This window comes from Xiphophorus couchianus, chromosome 7, assembly GCF_001444195.1.
Source record: "Xiphophorus couchianus chromosome 7, X_couchianus-1.0, whole genome shotgun sequence".
Taxonomy (NCBI): domain Eukaryota; kingdom Metazoa; phylum Chordata; class Actinopteri; order Cyprinodontiformes; family Poeciliidae; genus Xiphophorus; species Xiphophorus couchianus.
Window position 1 is genome coordinate 26,685,595 of NC_040234.1, and position 21,597 is coordinate 26,707,191.

At 39.0% G+C, this 21,597-nt stretch overlaps 1 protein-coding gene across 1 annotated transcript in view; it reads left to right on the plus strand.

Moving 5' to 3' along the window:
* Positions 1–1,017: 1,017 nt before the first annotated feature.
* Positions 1,018–21,597, plus strand: part of LOC114148296 (vesicle-fusing ATPase) — a 35,511-nt gene continuing 14,931 nt past the window's right edge. Inside the window, exon 1 of the mRNA XM_028023468.1 lies at positions 1,018–1,282. Coding sequence (XP_027879269.1) covers positions 1,271–1,282 — 12 coding nt within the window. The 5' untranslated portion in view covers positions 1,018–1,270. The remainder of the gene's footprint in view (positions 1,283–21,597) is intronic.

Genomic DNA, 21,597 nt, shown 5'->3' on the forward strand with positions numbered 1-21,597 from the left:
CATGATCTCAGTATGTTGGGAGGGGGGGGGGGGTTGTTTCCTGTCATGTGCTTCCTGTCAGATGTCAGGGTTTATTTTGACCCAAGTTATTCTCCAATGCTCCCCGTTAATTTAGCCCTGGTGTGTCACCTGTGTCCGTTGATTAGTTATTCCCCTCACCTGTTCCCCATAGGATTTAAGTTTGAGTTGTGTCCATGTGTGGCGCGGGATTCTTCTCTGGGTTTAATGTATGTATTCCAGTGTCGCTCCGAGTGTTGACCTGTTCGTGTTCCGACTAAAGAAAATAAAAGCAAGATGCCACGTCACAGTGTACCTTCTGGTTCATCCTCAACCTTAAAGACTTCATTCCTGACACCGTTTTACATGTGTACTTTGTTCACATGCAAAAAATACTGTTCAGGAAGCCGTACAGGTCAGCAGACGTTGTGTTCGCAGGTAGTTTTGTGATTTTATTAGAGTGTGCGTCCATAAGAGTGTTAAGCTACAGTCTATTTATGTTTTAGTAGCATTATATGTGTATTTTAGTACCTTGGACATTTTCTGTTGCTGAATTTCCAGAATAAGTGATGGCTAGGCCAAACTAATTTCTACTCTAAAATGGTGAAACATATTATGTTTAGTTGCTCTCTTTTACTTTATTTAACTTTAATAGTAACAAAAGACAAGTAATGTGATTATAATATGTTTGTAACCTAGAAAATGAGTATTGTGTTCATGGTGGATTGTAATTTGTATTTATTCATCTTTCTTTGTAAAACCACACACAATATAAAAACTACTGATTAGACTAATTTTAATCAAATTGTGATCATCATATCTAAGAAAAATGTTCTACTGATTAAGTTATATATTGACTAAACCATGAATCTAAATCTAACCTAGACAGCGATGTGGTCCAGACTGTGGCGTCAGACCCACGTGACCGGTGAGCAGCAGGGCTCTGTCCGAGGTGCTGAAGCAGGAAAAACAACCCAGCAGCCGAACCGCCGTTAGTTTTCAGTGATATGTGGTCCAACAGCTCTGACTCGACCTCCGAGCTGCTCCTCGTGCTGCTGTACCGATCACTTAGAGATGGTTAGCGCGATATCTCCAGGCGCATCCCGCCCCTCGCGCCCCCTTTGGCACGCTTCCGCCTCAGCCGACCAATGAGAGCGCGATGCGCTGCAGCTTATAAAGCGATCTGCCGTCGAGCTGTTCACCCCGCCGTCCCCCGCCGTCCTATGAACCACTGAGCCGAGCCGCATCCCCAGATCTACCGCAACCCGCGAAGATGGCGACCCGGGTAAGAGCGATATATGTGTTACTGTCCCGCTGTAAGAAACAGAGTCGGTCCAGTGTTGGTCATGCGGCTCATCCACTGCTGCAAGATGTCGGTTAAGCCTAATCTTCCCGTTAACCTGGAGCCCAGGCAGCCTCGTTTCCGCCTGAATGTCACCGTGACTGAAGAGCGGGGCTGTGTGTTTCAGTTTTAGCTCCCCCCCCCTCTCTCTCTCTCTCTGTGTGTGTGGGGAACATTTTGGGCCGGGTCTGCCTGGTCTCAGCCTGCTAACAGCTGCCAGAATCAACAGAAAGCCGAGGCTTCGCTTTGCCCTTGAGCCGCCGTAGCTGCCTGACATGCAGCCAGTCCTCCGGATGGTCATCAAATAAGGAGGCTGGAGCAGGCTCTCTTTTGTTGTTGTTTTGTGTTTGCTTTTATTGTAATTAAGGGGGGGGGGCAAACAAAAAAAAAACAGCGCGTCCAATTTCGCTCAGGATGCGTTAATGTCGCCTCCGATCCGCAGCCTTGTGGCGCTGAAAAAGCCGCACACAGCGGTGCATGGCTGGCTGCTGGTGCATGTTGATCTGACTGGTTCTGTTCAACCCGCCGACGTGCAGGGGAACAGGGTGTTGAAGGTAGCTGGTGATAAATCTGCCCCGCTGGCCTGCCATCACTTTCACTACAAGCCCCTCCTTGCCGCCCTCATCAGTGAACGGGGTGGGTTTTATTTAACAAGGCGAACCTCTCTCTCTCTCTCTTTTTTTTTTTTGCTTCAAAAGCCTCGGAAAAACGCGATCTTTAAGCAGGGATTGTGTAATTACCTCTAATTCCAGCAAATACATCGATTTGATATGCTGCAGCTTTACTGACATGACGGATAAAACCAGATTTTTGTCCCCATGTGTTGACATTCTGCTGCATCTCTCTTTTTATTGAAAGTCATCCTCTAGTTACAATGCACGTTTCAGCTCTAGTCAAAACATATGCAGCTGCAACTCGATTCACAGTTTCATAAACTAGAACATTTACTACAAACAGCATAACTGTATCAGCACCATTATGCGACACACTATCATTATATAAACATGAAGAATAGGATGTCCTCCTGCTGAGATTAGATCTGGTGCCGGCTGTCTCTGCATCCTTCAACATACTCAGAAACACACTGATTAGTATTTATATAGGTTATTATTTTAATTCTACCGGTTCCCTAAAGAAGTGTACTACAAATAAAGAATGTTTAAAGATCAGTACGTATGATTTCTGTCATGCAGTCATAAAATTACCTAAAATAATTTAGTAAATAGTTCTTGTGGTTCATTGATTACTTTGCGAGCGATGGAAACCCAAATCACATTCCTGGTTTGTGCCGACAAATCTGGTGAATAATTCTGATTGAACTTTAAGAAATACTCATCAAATGCTAGGATATTTTTAGCAGCTTGTTTCTGGGTAGTTTTATCAATACATTCAGCCACAACTGGCCTCTTGAGGACATTCAGAATCTTGAATGAAAATGAGTTTCACTAGACATATCAATCTGCCTTTGTGTTACTTTACTTTTCTCTCTGCCCTGATCTTCTACAACATTGACCACAAACCATACTATCTCAAATTTCATATTTTACAACCTATAAAATATTCTTTTAAAAAAAAGGAGTACAAAGAGACTAAAAAACACCATAGGACATTTTTTTGGGTTTTTTTCCCCATAACATCATGTTTAATCAGATCTTTCCATCAATCAGAACAAGTTTCCTTGTAAGGATTCTGACAACACCATGTTTTAGAGTCATAATTATGTTTTTAATGCCTGGTAAAAACCCAAACCAGCTCCTGGTTCTCCCCCTTCCTTCGTACAGAAGGTCTGGAACCTGGGTTGTTGAGAACCCGTTGCTTGCTGGAGGCGTGGCTGATGGTGCTGAAGTTTGAAATAATTGGATCTGGTTTTATCCAGTGGCTAACATTTAGCCAATAAATGGAGCTGCAGCAATAAGATATCTTAAACATTCCTACATCAATCACGCGATATTTGTAAGTGTGGGCAGCTTGGTTTATTTCCAAAATATAACCCTATATAAAACAGTGTAGAAAATCGTCGTCATCGTTCACAACTTCTTCTGTCCTCTGAGTGGCCCCGTTAAAATTCTAGTGGAGAAATCCACTTCAATGGGAGAAATTCCATTGAAAGGACATGAGAGTCAAGCAGGATTCCGTAAGAAGGCAATGACCAGGCTGATGTTTTTAGGGAGATTTTTCTACTTCTTTTCTACTCCAACCAATGTCTCAGGTGAAAAAAGAAGGCCTGCCCACCTCCTGATGTCGCAACAACCGTGCTTTATGGCGGGATGATGCGTTCAGGGTGATATGCAGTGTCAGTTTTTGAGTACATACAGTGTTTTGGATGAAAAGTATAATTTTGGTCTTATTTGACCAGAGCCCCTTCAACATGAGACACCTACTGTACATAACTTGGCAAACCTTAGCAATAGCTTTCTTGTGTAACAAAAGTCAGATTTTTGACTAACAGCTGCAGCGTTGACTGGTTATCCTACTGAGCTGTCTGTGGGGGTTTTGCTAAGTGGCCATTTCTAAAGGAGGTCAGAGGCTGAGATAAGAAAAGACGAATCTTTGCAATCCTGTAACACATCTTTTATGTGGATGCCTGATGTGACATAGGTATGTCACATCAGCAACAAGCCCAGTTTCTGTCCTCATCAGTGCAGACAGAATGCATGCTCATGATGCTAACAGCTGCTAACAGTTCGGGGTTCTACCTTAGAGCCTGTGCTGCAGCTTTGTCCTCTTAATTATGGTATGTTTCTGAAGGAAGTTCCTTTAAAGGGTTGATCAGCTGTAGACGGCTAAATCTGCAGACGGAGCTATCAGCTGTTAGCTTAGTGCTCTCATCTAAAACAGCATCATGCTGTTTGTGCTGAGACATTCATTTTTACCTCAGAGGAGATGAGTGACTCAGCACGAACAAAGCAGTTCCTGTTTTAATAGTAACTTCTTGGGGCTCTTCTTCCCCAAGAAAGAGCCTTGTGTGTTATAAACAAATGAAAATAACAATAAGGCTTTATAGAACATTCATTTTAGCTGATCAGTTTGTATGGAGCCGTGGTTCCTCTGTTCTCAGAATAATGGCGCCGGTTCACTGGCGGCATCAGAGACATGGAATGATCCGATATTAATACCTGTATCAGTTACGATATTGAGAAAAATTAGGTGACAATGTGCCTGATGCATAAGGGCAGATCTATTCAGTCTAATTCTATGCTTTGTCCTCTGAGTGATGTCATGTCTTATTATTTATTTTACATTACATTTAGAATTCCCAATTGCACTTTCTGAACCATTTGAAAGGTTTGTGGCTGTTTATTTTACATGTCAACCAATCGTTTTTGTTAGTTTCATTGACTGTTCTTCTAATTGCACTGACTGAACAAATGAAAGTTGTTGTTATAACATGTTTGACCAAAATTATGAAGCTGTTGGTGTATTTAAGTGTGCTATGCTGATTCAGAGTTAGTCAAAAAAAAAAAATTATTCAGTACATTTATCTTTGTGATTTAAAAAAAAAAAGAAATCTTTTAGTTTGATTCAGCTCTGTTTTTCTGTATTGGATTATTATTGACAGATACTAAATCTCAGAAATCTGTGTTGGTGTCTGAAGTGAAAAAAATGGAGCTTGTACAATTCTTTCTGTTTTGATGGTACATTCTCGTTTCTGGTCATCCACCATCAGTCAGAAGTGTCCACTGGCGTTCTGATCCCAGAGGAAACCACAGACTCACTCCGTCATCTGAGCACTGTTGCATCCTGGGATGTGTCAAAAGGAGTCAGTGGAAAGCAACTGGCTATGCAGACTGACAGCTTGATGACCTCAACACCAAACTACAAACAGAAAGTCTTTTGAGGCCATCTGCATAAAAATAAATTATTATCCAATAGTGGGTCGGTGTGTGGGATACTAGCCCTGCTGGATAGAAGTGTCGGAGCAGACTAAATGCTGGAGCAGACTAAATGCTGGAGCAGACTGAATGCTGAACTGGACTATTGTAAATACTGGGGAAGACTAAGTGCTGATTGGGACTAAATGCTGGATTGGGCTAAATGTTGGGGCGAACTAAATGCTGGGATGGACTGAATGATATTTGCGGCCAATCCAGGAGCATAATTCCTTTTCCTTGGCATTGATTGGCTGTACCCCCAGGAGTGACAATAACACAGACTGTGGATGTTAGCTTGTGCAGTTGTGCTAAGATCATTTCCATTGTGTGCGCATGTTAAGGTATATTTGGTGTTTAAACTATTAAAATGGGAAGTGCTTAATGCTTTTAGTGAAGGACTCTGTTATTCCTGATTTCCATCATCATCCACTGGAGAAAATAATCAAACTTTTCTCTTCTTTTTTAAAGTTTACTTGTATTTCTACAGCAGGTCATTGTAACATTCACATTCTGGTTGTGCTGAGATGAACGATGCTGTAAAAAATACTGTTTTAATTTAACATTTTTCAGCCATACAGTGTGTGTAGCAATCTGGCCTTGTTAAAGCCCAGAAACCAAAGATCAGATCCATAACAGATCAACATCTAAACAAGCAAACATTGAGTTACACTACTCAGTATTCTCTGTGCAATGACTGTGAGGTGTGAGACAGAAACAGTGTTGGGCTTTAGGATTTTAGAGGCTATTTCGAATAAATTCATATTTTTTTAATCTTTAAACAGGTTTCTAAAAGTTGCACGCTAATTGGATACCATGCAAAGAGTCACCTTTGTCCTCAGTCCAGACAAATAAAACCAATTTACCCTTTGAATAAAGAAAACTGGTTGTTTTTTGATGAATACCTAAACAATCCCATTTTATTGCTGTTTTTAGTCTTTTAAATAAAGATAAAAATTCTGCAAATAGAGGGTGGATAAATTTCCTTCTATGTGACGTTGATATTGACGGAAAAGTGGGTTAAAAAAAACCATGTTGAAACAAACATTTAAAGACTTACTGCTGTCACTTTTAGTGTCAAAATTGGTGGAAATTCAATGCAATTATTTCTTTAAAAAAACGACTAAAACCTCCATTTGTTATTATATGTACATATCAAATAAATTTGTTGTCAGCCTGGTCTGTTTCAAACCGTAAACATGGCAGATTAGCATCATGTATCTCACATTACTATTAAAACAGGAACTGCTTTGTTCGTGCTGAAGAGCAACGCTGAACTGAAACTACAAACAGCTACAGTTATTTTTGTGTTTTTTGATGCATCTCAAGCACCAAAATCAATTTATTCCTTGCCAGATGGCTTTGTGTATGAACAGATATTATTCAAATTGCTTGGTTGGTACGGCAGCATGTGGGTGTTTTCGAGGACAGCCTTGATTGATTGGATGGTGTCAAGATCAATAACCGGAGATTGGGAGGCGTTTGCTCTCTTGGCTGGCGAAGGAGAGAAAAAATAGAATCTTGTTTGATGAAACCAGTGAGTGGGCTGCAGCAGCAGCTGGAGGCTCGTTTAATTTGTGTCTCTCCTTCTCTGCAGTCTTGCTGGTTATGCTGTTTAATGAAGTGCGTCTCGAAATCTCCCACCAGCCCAGCTATGCTGCTTTAGCTTGCTAGCTGTCTTCATGCTGACACCTCAGCAGCTAAACTCAAACTCTGGCCGACGGAGTCAAGCTGCTGATGTGGTAGAAGGGAAGATTCTTGATTTTGTCCTTCTGTTATCTAATCGATGAGTTCCACCTTACAGCTAGACTCTGAGCTGAAGAGGAAGAGAGAGGACTGGGAGTAGAAAACAACACCTAGACAGGGGTCAGAACTAAGATAATGAACGGAACATAATTATGAATAATAAATGCAGGTCTGCAACTCTAGCGATTGTTTTAGTACGTAATTGATTATCCTATTGATTATTTTTTTATGATTCATCAATTAATCTAAGCTTCTTTTCGACAATATTTAAAATACATGTAAATATGAAAATAATTAAATAACTTTTATTTACAAAAAAGAATACAAACATTTTATTGTCTAAAAAGATTCAACATAGCATTCCTTTAGTGTACACTTTGTAGCAAAGGAAACATCTGCTGCCAAAAAAAAAAAATACTTCAACCTCAACATGTGAAAATCTCATTCCTTTCTGCTTGACTTAGCATCGGTACAGTGTTCATCTGACAGGTTGATTTTATTTTTTTATACGCACTGACAGGGCAGCAAAAAAATTTAAATAAGAGATTTGTTTACAGAGTTTGAATCAGGTGAAGCTGAAACCACCTGATGATTTCTGGGTAGAACAAATTTGCAGACAAAAATTTTTTTTTTAATACTAAATGTTAAATGTTTATATTTTTTGTGAGGTTTTGTCATAGTCACTGCTTTGGGTGTGCTGTTCTCTCAGCAAATGGATACCATTTTGAGTATCTATACTTCAGTGAACGATTAATTGATTATTTAATTAGTTGACAGTTATTTCAATAATCGATTCATCACGATGAATCCGATTAATTGTCTCAGCGTCATTATCGCTACTCCAAATGTTTAACAGCAGAAGAGGAACTGAAACCCTTCCATTACATTTGGTTTTAATTAATAAAGAAGCTTTGAAGCAGATAAAACAAACCATTTTGAGCCATGTCAATTTGATGTAACAGATTAATCAACACTGGACTTTTCACTTCCATCACTGCTACAGGAGTTAGCAGTGTTGTATAGTAACGAAGTAAAAATACTTCACTACTTTACTTAAGTATATTTTGGAGTACTTCATACTTTCATAATTCATAATTTTTGATGACTTTCACTTTTACTTCACTATATTTCCGAACTTAATTGCGTACTTTTACTCCGATACATTTTCAATGTGTGGTTTAGTTACTCGTTACAAAAAAGCGAGAGAGAGAAACAAAGTGTTTTGACCCCACCTACTGATTAGCAAGTAGCAAGCAGGCTACCGAACAAAGTCCGTAGCCTGCTTGCCTGGGCTTGTTCATCACCACCAATAGGATACACCTTCTTCTTCTTCTTTTCTATTATGGCGGATCACAAGCAACTTTAAGGTGCATACCGCCACCTACTGTACATGAGTGTGTAGAAGCATTACTTCATATCTATTAAATTCTATTTTTTAATTTTGTATTCTTAAGATAAATAAACAATGCTTTCCTTAATTTGTGAATATCTGTTATGTTTCCTTCATTTCCTAATATACCTTTAAGATTCCATTCATGCCCTATATTTCTAACTATTCTCTTTAATTCTTCCCTTTCGAGTTCATTTGACTTACAGTTCATCAATATGTGTTCTACATTTTCTTTCTCTCCACATCTCTCACATTTATCATTATTTTTCCTCCCTATTGTATAAAGCATGTCATTTAAGTAGGTATGACCTACTCTTAATCTACTAATTATTATTTCTTCTCTTCTGTTTCTTTCATTAATGCTTTGAATTTGAACGGACTTTTGTACTTCATGTAATCTTCTTCCTTTCTTATCTTCATTCCACATTTTTTGCCATTTCTTGATTTCTTTACTTTTAATTAGGATACACCTGTTTCGCTTCTCCCATTAAACACAAAGCAAGTCTCGCAATCAGTAGCAGTCACATGGAAATTCTATCTTACAAAAACTCCCCGTCCAACTTGAAGAAACACATCGAGGTAACGTCTTATGAAATGGTTATAATCCTCCTGTTTCAGTAACTATACCTTGGTCACTAGGCACTACTGTATTGTGAAATCTTGACCATAAATGAACTTTGTTTGGCATTGTTTCAGTTCCATACATGGTGTATTTAGCTTAGGCCTAATGTTGACTGTAGCAGGCTACCTAGACTCCTCTGTTCAAGCGGGGACAGAAGCCATAGCGATAGCAATTTAGACTAAATTTAACGAATATAGGAAAGGCATGCAAGTTCAAAACCAGGTTTACAGATGCCAATAAGCTGCATTTCCCTCCCAATTCTTTTTTTCTTTTGCATAATGACCAGTTGTGTGCACCACCTACTGACTGTAGCATTGACTGATTCACTGATTTGTGAAGTAGAGTAATCGTAACAGATCTTTTTCTTCATGTTGGCCGCATTTTCTGTACTATTTATTTTTCTCATTTTCAGCACTGACCTTACTTGAAGGGAAAACTTAAGGCTTACAAAAACTTTGTATTTTCTGTCCTGGAGGGTTTACTAAGAAGCTGGTTCAGTTGTAAAGCAGGTTAAGTTAACCTTGTGCTATAGGTAAAGCACCTAATTTTCTTAACTAAATGATGCCTGCAGGTATATCTATTAGCAGGTTTAATTTTGCCTGCACTTGGTTGTGTACATTATTTTAAGTGTATTTGACAAGTTTACCAAAATATAAAAAATGTCATTCAAACTGCATTTGCTTTGTTTTACTTTTTACTTGTACTTTTCATTACATTACTTGAGTACATCCATTTTTACAGTAATTTCCATACTTAAGTACAAGAAGTTTCAGATACTTTAAGACTTTAACTCAAGTAACATTTCAGTCAGTGACTTGGACTTTTACCAAAGTCATATTTTGGAGAGGTACTTATACTTTTACTTGACTCTGAGATTTCAGTACTTTATACAACACTGGGAGTTAGCATGTTTATAGACAAGATGGGACACTTCCACTCATTCCTCCATTAGCAACTGAAAAATTAATGAGTATAGTACAGTAGTGCATGATCTGGTCTGGCCCTGGCTCACAGCTCCAGTGGGAGACATTTTAGATTTTCTGTGTGAATCAGAAGTCGGGAGCACGTGTGTGTGTGTGTGTGTGTGTGTGTGTGTGTGTGTGTGTGTGTGTGTGTGTGTGTGTGTGTGTGTTTGTGTGTCAGCCCATGAATTAGAGAGAAATGGTTAATCCCAGATTCCGCAGCACAGAGCCTTCCTCCCTGAGCTCTGATCTGCAGATATATTTAGAACGCCACTCTGCTGTGGTCAGGTGACGCCGCAGCAACACTTCCACAGCAGGTGGCGCTCTGCTCTGCTGCAGCCAGCAGCAGCTGTGATGATGCCTAGAATACAAAGCATCATCTGTGCTAACGGAGAGTTAGCACAACTAGCAAATAACAATCAGCTTTGAAACATGGAGGAAATAAGTTGATTTATGACATAGTAATTTTTTAAAACACCACACGGATCCTAAATGCAACTAACAGAGTCATCCTGCCTCAAGAGCAACATCCACACTGAAGAGTGTTGTTTCCATGAAATGAAAGAGCTTAGATATGCTGCGTTCACTGACTGGAATTTTTTAAATGTATGTAAATATTTTGTCTTAACACTTTGTTCACATGCAGAAGAGAAACCCTATTGCATACAGTACGACATGTCAAGTTACTTTGGATAAACAGGAAATAGAATATTCTCAATTCTAGCCATCGGTTGACATTAGCACCTGAACAGCTGGCAGGACGACTGCTGGTGGTTTCTGCTGAGGCTGAGTTTTGCCGTATCATCTCCCTTCCTAACAGAAAAAAAAACAAATAATAAAACCTACATAACATAAGACAAAAGAGAGAGAGGGGAAATTACCTGGGGAGCATCTACTCACTTTATGAATAAATATTCTAAGAATGTTTGCCAGAGCTTTTGAAGTCTCTTGCGAGCACCTACGGGAAATTTATAATTTTTTTGTTTGATGAGTCAAAACTTTCCTAAGTCATCTATTATGCGAGGGAGGCTGAGCATGTTTCCATTTCAACAGAATGAGACGCCTGGGTGAAGGAGTTAGAAAGGCAAGCACTTTGTCAGAGGGAGGTTAGATTGAGGAGGCGGGGCTTATGGATTAGAAATGAGCTGGGGGTCAGGAGTAAGTGCTGCAGCATTAGTGTTAAATATTTGGCTCCAAAAATTAGAAATCCTTTGACCATTGTTGAATGTGTTCTTTAACTTTGTACTTTTTGTGTATATGTGTGTGTTTTTATGGCGTAAAGCACTTTGAACTGCCTTGTTGCTTATATGTGCTACACAAATAAACTTGATTGATTGATTGATTGATTGATTGATTGATTGACCAGCACAGAGCTGTGGGTGTGGTTGGCTGTTGACATCTATTGTAACTGTCGCTGATGTTTGGAAGCCTTTTTTACCAGCCTGGTGTTTGTGTAGTTCACTCTAAAAAGAATCTTACATTATGATAAACCATGGAGCACATGGTGGACGAGTGAACAAACTCAACAGTTAGATTCAACAGAGTATATGGTGTCTGTATCCCAGGTCCACTTAGGATGAGATGTATAAGGAGATAACGGAAAGTCAGACGATTGGGAAAGTGAGGACAGGAGGGTTTGACAAAGAGTCTGATAAAAAATAATAAAAGTAATTAAAAAAAATCCAATTACTGCTAATTTCTGATTAACCCTCCTGTTATGTTCGTTTCTAGGGTACAGCAATAATGTTCGTGGATCAATTTGACCCTGGGAGTGTTTAATCATGCAATAGTGTGAGAAATCAAAAACTTCCTCCAAAACATTTTTGTATCTGATTATTAACTCCAATACTAACCATTTCAATCAATATTTGTGCAATGATGTTTTTTTATTTCTCACAAATAAGGGATCAATAATGACAACCTGCTCATTTACTCATTTGGACATAAAATATGGAATTTACATTTTTAATGTCCACTGAAAAAATCCTAGACACAAAAAACCAATAATTTCCTTGAAATTGATTTTTGGTAAGATTGTTTATATTACACTTTTTTCTTTCAATGGGTGAGCTTTATAATTGAACTTGAGACACACATATTGTTCAGGGTCAAATTGACCTGCAGATTAAAATCAAGATAAATGAGTCATGCAGAGAGTATTTATGTTTTCATCCACTTCTGCTGAGTGTCACTCAGTGTGGGTGGAGTTTGTCCACGGGAATATTTATATATATATTTATACTGTATATACAGTATATATATATATATAAATGACACCAGAATGAGTTTAAATGAATGCTCTCTCAAGAGTAATCTCTTGAATTGCCAAGAGATTACTCTTGTGAATTATTTAGAAGTGAACAGCCCTTAGTTTTCTCATACGGCTTATTATTTTCATGATGAGCTCAGAGGGAGATGATACCATGTGAATATAAGATTGAGATACCAGGAGGGTTCAGATCTGTGGTTTAATCAGATTTTACCTGTTTATGTGTTAATGTTCATATAGCACATGTACTCATTCTAAAACCTATCAAATGTCTCTAACATGATCAATGTCACTTGGGTTTGAATCCTATTTTTCTTTCTAATGCACTAATGGACAAAGCAAAGCTCTTAAATTACCACAATAGAAAAATCTCCAGTTTTATTAACAATAATTTAATGTATCATGTAAAGCACTTTGAAGGGCCTTGTTGCTGAAATGTGCTATACAAAAAAAAATTGACTGACTTGATTGATTGAGTGTAGTGAGATCACAAAGATCTACAGGCTCTATTCAGAACTGAACAAACCAGAATGAGATAACTATTTTTAACAAAAAATGCATAAACATAGTGCAAATATGTTGAGTCACACTTTTGGCACCATCCAGTGTCACCGGTGTGGCACTGAGAAGTTTTTGTGGATCAAAACCTCTCAAATGGAAGTTTTTGATCGACAAAATGGTGTAAACGTTTTCATCAGTGTGTACCTGAGAGATAAAATACATGGTGGGTCTGGTTGCCGTGCGCTGTCAGGGCAGATTTCCTCTGCAAAAATGGCAGAATGGGATCTTCTGTATGGGAGACTGAAAGCTAAATTGTAAGATCGTTTCCAGGACGACGACAACATTTACTTTAAACTTTCGCTATGAGCCGTATTAATCTGGACGTAATCAGATTATTTTGGTGAAACGGCTACTCAAGCACTGGCAGTTTGACTGTGACATCTGAATTGTCGGGGTCAAAGGTCGTCATCAGACTTTCAAAAGCTCAAAGTGGTGCATGCATTCTGGTATTTCAAAGAATAAAAATCTAAAGTGAGTAGAAATAGGTAATATCAAGACAAAGTTACAAATTCAGGCAGAAGAAGCAACACTTTTTCAAATTACATTTTCACAGCATAAATCTACAGAAATCCATGGTTACAGCAGGAACAGTGTTACTCAAGTAGATGTAGAAAGTGCATTTTAAAGCTGGGAGTAAATTTACTCAGGTAAATGAAACTAGCTGCTAACCAACTGTGGTAATAGCAGATATTAATATTGAATGACTTCAATGGCAACGTGGATAATGTGCAAATTAAAACTGCTGGAAAATCTTTATTTTCGATCAATGAAACATAAAAACGACTCAGCAGAAAACAGCAGACGCTCGGCTCTGTCCGTGTCTTAAACCACGGGACTCGCTGCAGCGTTACCAATCAATTGCCAGTGCAGACGCCACATTCAATACGCCGGCTCAGGCACCACGGCATGAATAATTTAACGGGAGGAGCTTGAAATAGAAGAATATTTAGAATGAGTGGGGAAAGCCACTCCCTATCTCTGCGGTTTAACGCGTTTTGGGAGCGGATGCTGCAGCGACGCTGGCGGATGAGAAGGGAGCCAGTAGATGCAGCAGTTTTCTTGTTAGGTTGATTTAGACGCGATTCACTGAAAACTTAATGGGACCAAAAACGGGTGTGGAAATTATTATGTCATTACTAATAAATTAGAGGCTGTGGAGGAAATGTCAATGGGTCGCGAGGGAATTCTCCGAGTGGATAATATTTGTTGAAATGAAGGCAAAGCTGTTAAACTGGGGCTTTGCATTAAGCCAAGACTCATTATTCAGAGTGCTGCTTGAGTTTTTAATATTCAAACAGGATGTGGACCGAGAATATGAGACTGAAATACACAATGCAGAAGGAGATCAGATAGATTACTACAGCAGGAAGCGACTGTATAGTTTAGTTGGGATTGAAGAGTTTAAAAGTTTGTTTAAAATTGTATATTTTAGTGGGTTGTGCTCTTGGGCAAGTGTCTTTGCCGCTGTAGTAAGAGATAAGGAAGCAACGATGGAGGTGGACGTAGCAGGAGTTGAACCGGAGACGAACTTCTACCCCCATCGCCATCGTCGTCCCTTCAGTGTGTGAATGTGTTTTGGGGTCTTTTGTACAACTAGCCATTATCAATACCACTACCACTGGCCGGAGGAAGCTGAACATAGCAAAAACAGTATGATGTGTTGAAAACTGAGATGGAAAAAAATATTAGGGGTGTGTACTGATCAGTACCTGGAGTGGATCTGGTGACAGGAGAGAATGTTGGACATTGGTGGTCCAATTGAATCTTGAACAATTGTGAAAGATCACTCTGAGAAGATCTGAAACTAATGCCTGAGGGAAAGTTTTTCTCAGAATTTTGAAAAACAGATTGTTTTCTGTGACATGTGAGTGATCAGTACCTACCAGGACAGACGGCTTATTTTCATACCTCAACAAGTTGGCAAAAAAATGATCAGCTCTTCAGAAGCCAAAATGGCCAAAGAGTGAAGAGACCAATATCAGCCAAAGAGTGGAATTCTGTTGTAGCCTGGAGGCACAGCAGAGGAAGTCTTTCTCTGTTACAACTTTCACTCTGAAGAGTGTTGCTGTCTGAATGACCTGGAAGCACAAAGTTATGATGCATTCCTTCATCGGAAAAACTTCCAAATTTTTCATTTCCAGATCTCTGGTATGAGGCACTTAAGCTGAAAATGGACTGATTTCAGTCATCTGATAATTTGTCAGTGCATCTTTTTATGTCGGTTTTTTTTTTTTTACATTTCAATTCAGAAATAGAAAGTATTTTCCTGTTTCTATCCTGTTGTGATCACTGAAGGTGCCAAGATACATACAAAAATGCTTTTGTCTGCTGAGTTTATAGAAGGAGCCCAGACTGTACTTCATGTCAGTCTTGAAGAAAGAGTGTTGTACGTTATTTTTAAATAATACGATGTCATGTCCTGTCTTGTGTTTTGACTGAAAATGCTAATTGATGCAGCTAAATCCTTAGACATTAGATTAGATATCATTATAAGCAGCAAAAAAAAAATATTCTCCCCCACCTAAACGTAGAAAACTAAAGTTACTTTTATATAAGAATGTGTTTCAAATATGCTTCGGCTAATTATTGGTTCCCTGACATGGAATCTATAATTGACTCATTTCTGAATATTTGACATCAGATCAGAGTCTCCCTCCTGCTATGGGCACCTTGATAATACGTCCATTGTCACTCATTCAACACGTCTCTTCACATATAAGAGGAAAATATTCATGTCTATCCATGTAAGCATGGGATAGTTGCCATTTGTTTCCTATATGCTGAATAGATGATGCCCTTTGATTGACCTAAACATGCAGTAGCATAAAACCTCCAGACTTGGGGTTCAGTTCATACCTGGAACATTAGTTCATTTGGAGAACTGAAAGAAATACCATGTAGAGTTCAAGCCAAGCCAACCCTGGCCTGCATGCCAAGCGCTGTAGCTCAACGTGTGCAGCATGGGCTTCTTCCCTCCTACGTGTGAATACAGCTGGAATTCACAAGTCTGCGAAACATCAGAGTTTCTTCATGCCTCATTTCCTGCAGCTTGCTGCTCCAAGTCCCCTTCTGTCTCAAACACTGTCTTCTGTCCTTCTCCTCTGCTTGCCTACGTTGGTGCCCACCAGGTCGTAATATTTTATAAGGTATGTATGGATGCGTGATGTCAAAGCAAGCTGCCATCATCAGCGTCGTGTGAAAACGCATTTGTCCCTGCAGTTTTCTTTTTGTCACACCTAAATGCTTCAGGTCATCAGTATTAGACAAGGAGAACTTGAGTGAATACAGAACAGTTTACGACTTGTCATAAATTAAATGTAATTATCAACATTCCTGGGAAGCACTGAGTACATTTTCACCAGCCACACTCAGGCAGATTTGCTGCTAACCCAGAACAGTCAAGGAGTTTCTTAGGGTTTTTTTTCCCACCTGATAGTCCAGTAGACTCGTTTTGATTAGGGACCAAAGTTGCAACATTTGTTACATTTTCAGCTGCTGTGTTTCACGTTCACGCCTCATTGTGTAAAACTAATCAAACCTTTTGGAAAACCTGTTTACCTCTTCGCCTGTGGTGGCGCTGTACCGAGAACCACTGAAAAAAACAACATGAAAACTTCTGGAGAAGATGCTGAGCACAACTTCCTACTTCACAAAAATGGGGTGGCGTCAGATTTTAGCGGCTGAAGGGTTTCTCTTTTGCCTTTAATGAAAGACCAAGAGCCATTTCTCCCGCTAGGGCAAGACACGCACGTTTGTTTTGGTTATATTTACCCAGAAAGCCCTGTGCTGTAGTCTCCGGTCCACTTGGCATTCTCATACGCATTCAAACCGCACCAGAGCTCAATTCAGCCCTCGCCTTAGCACGATGTCTGCTGCGATGTGCAGCAGATGTCCTGGTTGGACAGCAAGGAATCAGAGGACCATCAGCTCCCGAAACCACACAAAACAAAAAACTTGTAAAAGCACACGCAGGATGAGTGCAAACCTGCCAGAGTAAAACGCAAGAAGAAGGGAGGAATAATAGATCTGAGACTTTCTATAGGAACACATTATGCATTCTAAAGAACATGTAAAACGGAAAGTTATTGGCTTTAATCAGTTCATTAAGAAGGCATTACTAAGGATTTGGGACTCAAATTAAACAATCCCGTTTGGATTTTTTTTTTCCTGTAGCAATGGAGGATGAAGAGGGGGACAGAGAAAGACTACAGTTAGTACAGTACAGTTTTAAATATAAGAATATTAAAATCTGGCCGTATTAAACTGAAAAGCTTAAACCTATTGTGCTGATAAACTTTTGCCATTTGCGTAAACATTTTCTTCATATCATTTTGTAAAAATAAAAACATACTTTATTCAATAATTTAATTCAGAAAAATTAAAAAAAATATTCAACAAACATTACTGTTACCAGCTTGTGCCCAGCAACGGCACCACCACAGCAGATGTCACGGTCAGACAGCAGGGAAATAGGGTTGTGCCTAGCAACAGCACAACCATTGCCCAACAATGGATTTTTTTGCAATTCCATTTTGCGACAAGATTCAAAGATTATTTTTTGACTTTATTTATAACTTAGGCTGAGCTGAGACCAGGAATTAATCTGAAGGCCAGTCCGTCCAGTTCTGCAGTCGCTCACTTCCTGTCTTCCCGATCGTCAAAGTTCCCGAACTGTGTGAGCCGGGTGGATCGGGATCCTTCGAAGGATGCAGCCTTAGAAATTGGACACACCCATTGTCAGGTTTTGCTAACGTTTGGTGGAAGTTCCTGTCGCCAGAACCAGTCGCTATCTTTACATGGTAATTACTCTACCACTCAATAATTAAAAACAACTTTTTGTATTTATTCAGGTTATCCTTCTCTGAAAATAGCATTTATTTGATGATTTTCAAAAAAAAAAAACATGCAAGTGTGACATAAAAAGCAAAAACAATCCTTAAAGGGACAAATGCTCTTTTTCACATCATTATCTGTAATGTTTGTGATGTCCTGCCAGACTGGAGGAGGAGCTGCACAGTGTGCACGCGTCCTCCCTGAAGGCTGGATCGACACTTCTGCAGCCGAGCAACTCAAACTGATGCCGATTGCTGACTAAACGGAAACACTCTCTCATTAGCATTCATTAATCAACTCCGCTGTCCCAGTGGAGCTGACAGCAAAATTCCACTTGGTGCTCTGCCATTATACTCCAGCAGCCAAGATGACACAAAAAAATGTTCAAAGGTCATTATTTGAGACTTTAACATTAATAAAAGCATAATTACCCCAGTAGTCTGAACAGGTACAAATAACAACTACATTTTAGACTCAAATATCTTAAACATTTGCTGATCTGGCTTTTCCTCAATACTGAGTTTTGAGAATACATCTTGAAAGTTGCATAGGTAGTTTTTTTCAGATAGAGTATAAGCACATCAGTTGCATTAACTGTTAGTAGTTAATAAGTAGTAGCTTATTAACTATTGATATAGAGTAGTTAACAACACAAGTTGTGTGTTATATTTCACACAGCTTTTGAAATCACAATTATTTTATTTAGACTCTGTAACTGTTTTAATAAATCATAGTGTGACAGATTGCTTTAGCCTTCAGATGCTTTATCAAATGACTCGTTAAAAGACTAATCATTTGTCTTTCCTCTTCACAGCTTAGCAAAGCACAGAAAGCAGTCTGTTTACTATCCTCTGCATTTACTTTGAAATATCTCCAAACTATGGATATTTTCGCTCCTTCCTGTGATCTAACTTCTTCCTCCTTCTATTTATTTATTTTTTGACCACCTGTTATGAAGCGTGCTTTAGCCTTTTAGCTGCAGCACAGAGCAGGAGGAAAGTCCAGCAGAAAGTGTATTGGTGTGTATCTTGCGAAAGATAAAAGCAAGTATCCATACTGGTATTGGTATTAAGTACTGATGTGATACTTGATGTTGGTATTATCAGTATTGGGCCGATACGATACCAGTATCGGTATCAGGACACTGCAAGCTTTCTGCTTTATGAAAAAGACGTGACGCCTTTGCTTATTAGTTTGTGTACTCTACTGCTTCCCACAATGCAATGCAAACCTTGTATGCGTACCTTTTACTTTTTTGAGTAATATCATGAATGATTACTACTGTTAATTGATTGAGTAAGAGTAGCAATCCAAGTCTTTTTCTTTTGCATTTAAAGAAATAGACTTCAGAGATTGGAAACATTAGATTATTAGATTTCTGCAACATACAGTATGTGCTAATGTTTATGCGAATCTCAACATAATTAGCATAAACAGGCTACATGTAGAAAACAAGTCTTTGTCTACATCATTATTGTTTGTTTGACACTCATAAAATACATAGCTATATTATTTGAAAGATTACATCATCTTAAACAGGTTTAAAAGGAAAGCCTATTTACTGTGATCGCCCCTCTCTCCTAGTGTCCTGAGATTTGTCTTTTTATTTATTTTTTTTTAGGTTTTTAGTGAAGCTTCAAACTGGAACTGGATCATGCCACACAGGCTGAGGTTTTAAATAAACTCCTAAAATCCCTGCTTTCTGGGCTAAACATATGTTTTCTAGGTTAGCCTATCAGGAATCCAGATAGAAGAGAAAACATGAGAGTCCTGCTCTGGGATTCGATTCCAGCTCCTTTGGCTTTTTTACTGCTTTATTTACTGTCCATATTGATTTCCGCATCACTTTGCCGTCCTGGATAAAGGGATATTTCCTATTTGCATAAATGCAAAAATCTGCACGTTTGATCTTGTCTCTTCTTCTCCTTTCTAATGAAAAGGGGGAACTTCTGAGGCTTCAAAACTGTCCTTTGTCAGCTATTCAGATATGTAGTTTCATGGGTGTAACTATGGAGGCAGCAGTTTGCTGTGATGTACTTGTGATGTGAATGCCCTAAAAGACTAAATATAAAAGGAGAAAGCAAAATGAATGGAAGGAAATGTTTTCTCTTCGAGGGAGAGTCCTCCTGTCAGACCTCAGTGCACCTCGTGTGGCCAGACTACGGCTGTGCAGGTGATCTGGAATCCTGCCAGCACTGCAGTGTTTGTCTCACTTTATCTGCTTATGTCTTCCCCTCATATACAGTTTGTCTTGTAAAACATATAAAGTAAAAGAAACTTTAGAAAATTCTGTTTTCTTGTTTTTTTTTTTCTTTTTTGTATTATTATGTAAAATTGACTATGATGAGCATACATTGTGTTATAATGTTATTCCCTCATCAAAAACATACCCATGTTGCTTTGATTTTTTTTTTCATGGATGTTTGAGAAATCATTTAGTCTCCATGGCAACCATTCATGTGTGCAAAACACCTGGCTGCACCAAGGCGTGGCTCCTCCTCGGATCTGCAGTTTTCAAGCTTCCAAGTTCCTCCACTCAGCTCCTTCAGACTAGCCAACAGCAATTAGCAAATGATTGGTGGAACTGCTGAGCTCATTATAAGAGCTTCTTCTCAGAGCAACACTGGTAAATTGTTAAAGGGTTAATAGAGGAGCCATGTTGTGATGACTTCCTGAAGAGCAGAAGGTTGTAAAGAGCCAGAGGCCCAATTTCAACACGCTAAATCAAATTTCTTTTAAATCATATGTAGCATTTCTGCAACAACTCCGGTCCGGGTTCTGGAACGGTCTTCTGTGAATAGTCTCAGCTGTTCTTGAATGATTTTAAATTTTGCTTTGTGCGCCCTGTTGGAGGACCTCTGAGTATTCTCCAGGTCTCCAGTTTGCTCCAGGTTTTCTTCATAGACCTGAGACTTCACTCTGGCCTGCACAGATTCATCCTTTCACCACGCAGCAAAGAATATTTCACTGTAGTTTCACAAATGAAGGTAAAACACTTCCGTTTGAGAAGTTCGAGAAATGACTGACTCTTTCCTAAGTTTTTACAAATGTTCTAGAAAGCACTGTTGCCATGGCATCTGCTGAGAATTTCATTCAGGTCTGGGACAAATCATGGTAGAGCAAATCCTGATCTACCATCCCTGGCTCGGCTTTGTTGTTGCTGTATTGTTACTAGGTTGCAGTGGTGCATGCTGCATTTCTATCTCCATGTAAATCTTTGTGACAGACATAGGTTTTTCTTTTTATTTGTGTGAAAATGAGAAAATGTCAGCATGTTTATCAGAGAGTAGAAAACTGGATCAGGGAGATGAGAGTTTCATCTCCACCCTGATGTTTGGTAGATCGGTAACACAATCAGAATCGAATTAGAAGGGAAAACCCTGAAGCATCGGCCCGACTCATTTCAGAAATGTTATGAAGGAAAGTGAGACACATGAAACTCATAGTACATCAGCGAAGACAAAGCTGAAATGGAAAACAGCTTTCAGATGTTTTACATGCACTAACCATATCATGAGCATGAAATATTAATGCACTTCTGTTTATTTCTGCCCTTCTAGTGATTACACTCATAAAACCATCACTTATCACGTCTCAGCTTTTTTTGTTTTTCATTTCCGTTGGCTCAGCTAAAGGTTAGCAGTGTTAATTCCTGCCTCCCTGTGAGATGCAGCGTCTGATACAGTGAATCATTTTCTCTCAGGCACTCATTGTGTTGCTGAAGATGCAACTCGGCCTGTTTATGTTTAGTCTGAAGCTAAGCTGTGAGCGAAGGCAGCTTGAGGTCTGTTTGGAGACAGACTGCTGTTTTTGTATTTAATCATCATTACTGATTTTGTCCAACTGCTAATCTTGTCAATGATTAAATTATAACACCATTTAGAGAAAATATCAGAGTTAAAACTATACGTTGTTTTACCATCTTTTATTTACAGTTAGCAGGATTGGCGTAGCTAGCAATGCTACAACAGCAGTCTCTGTTTCTTCCCTTCCTTACAAACTTCTT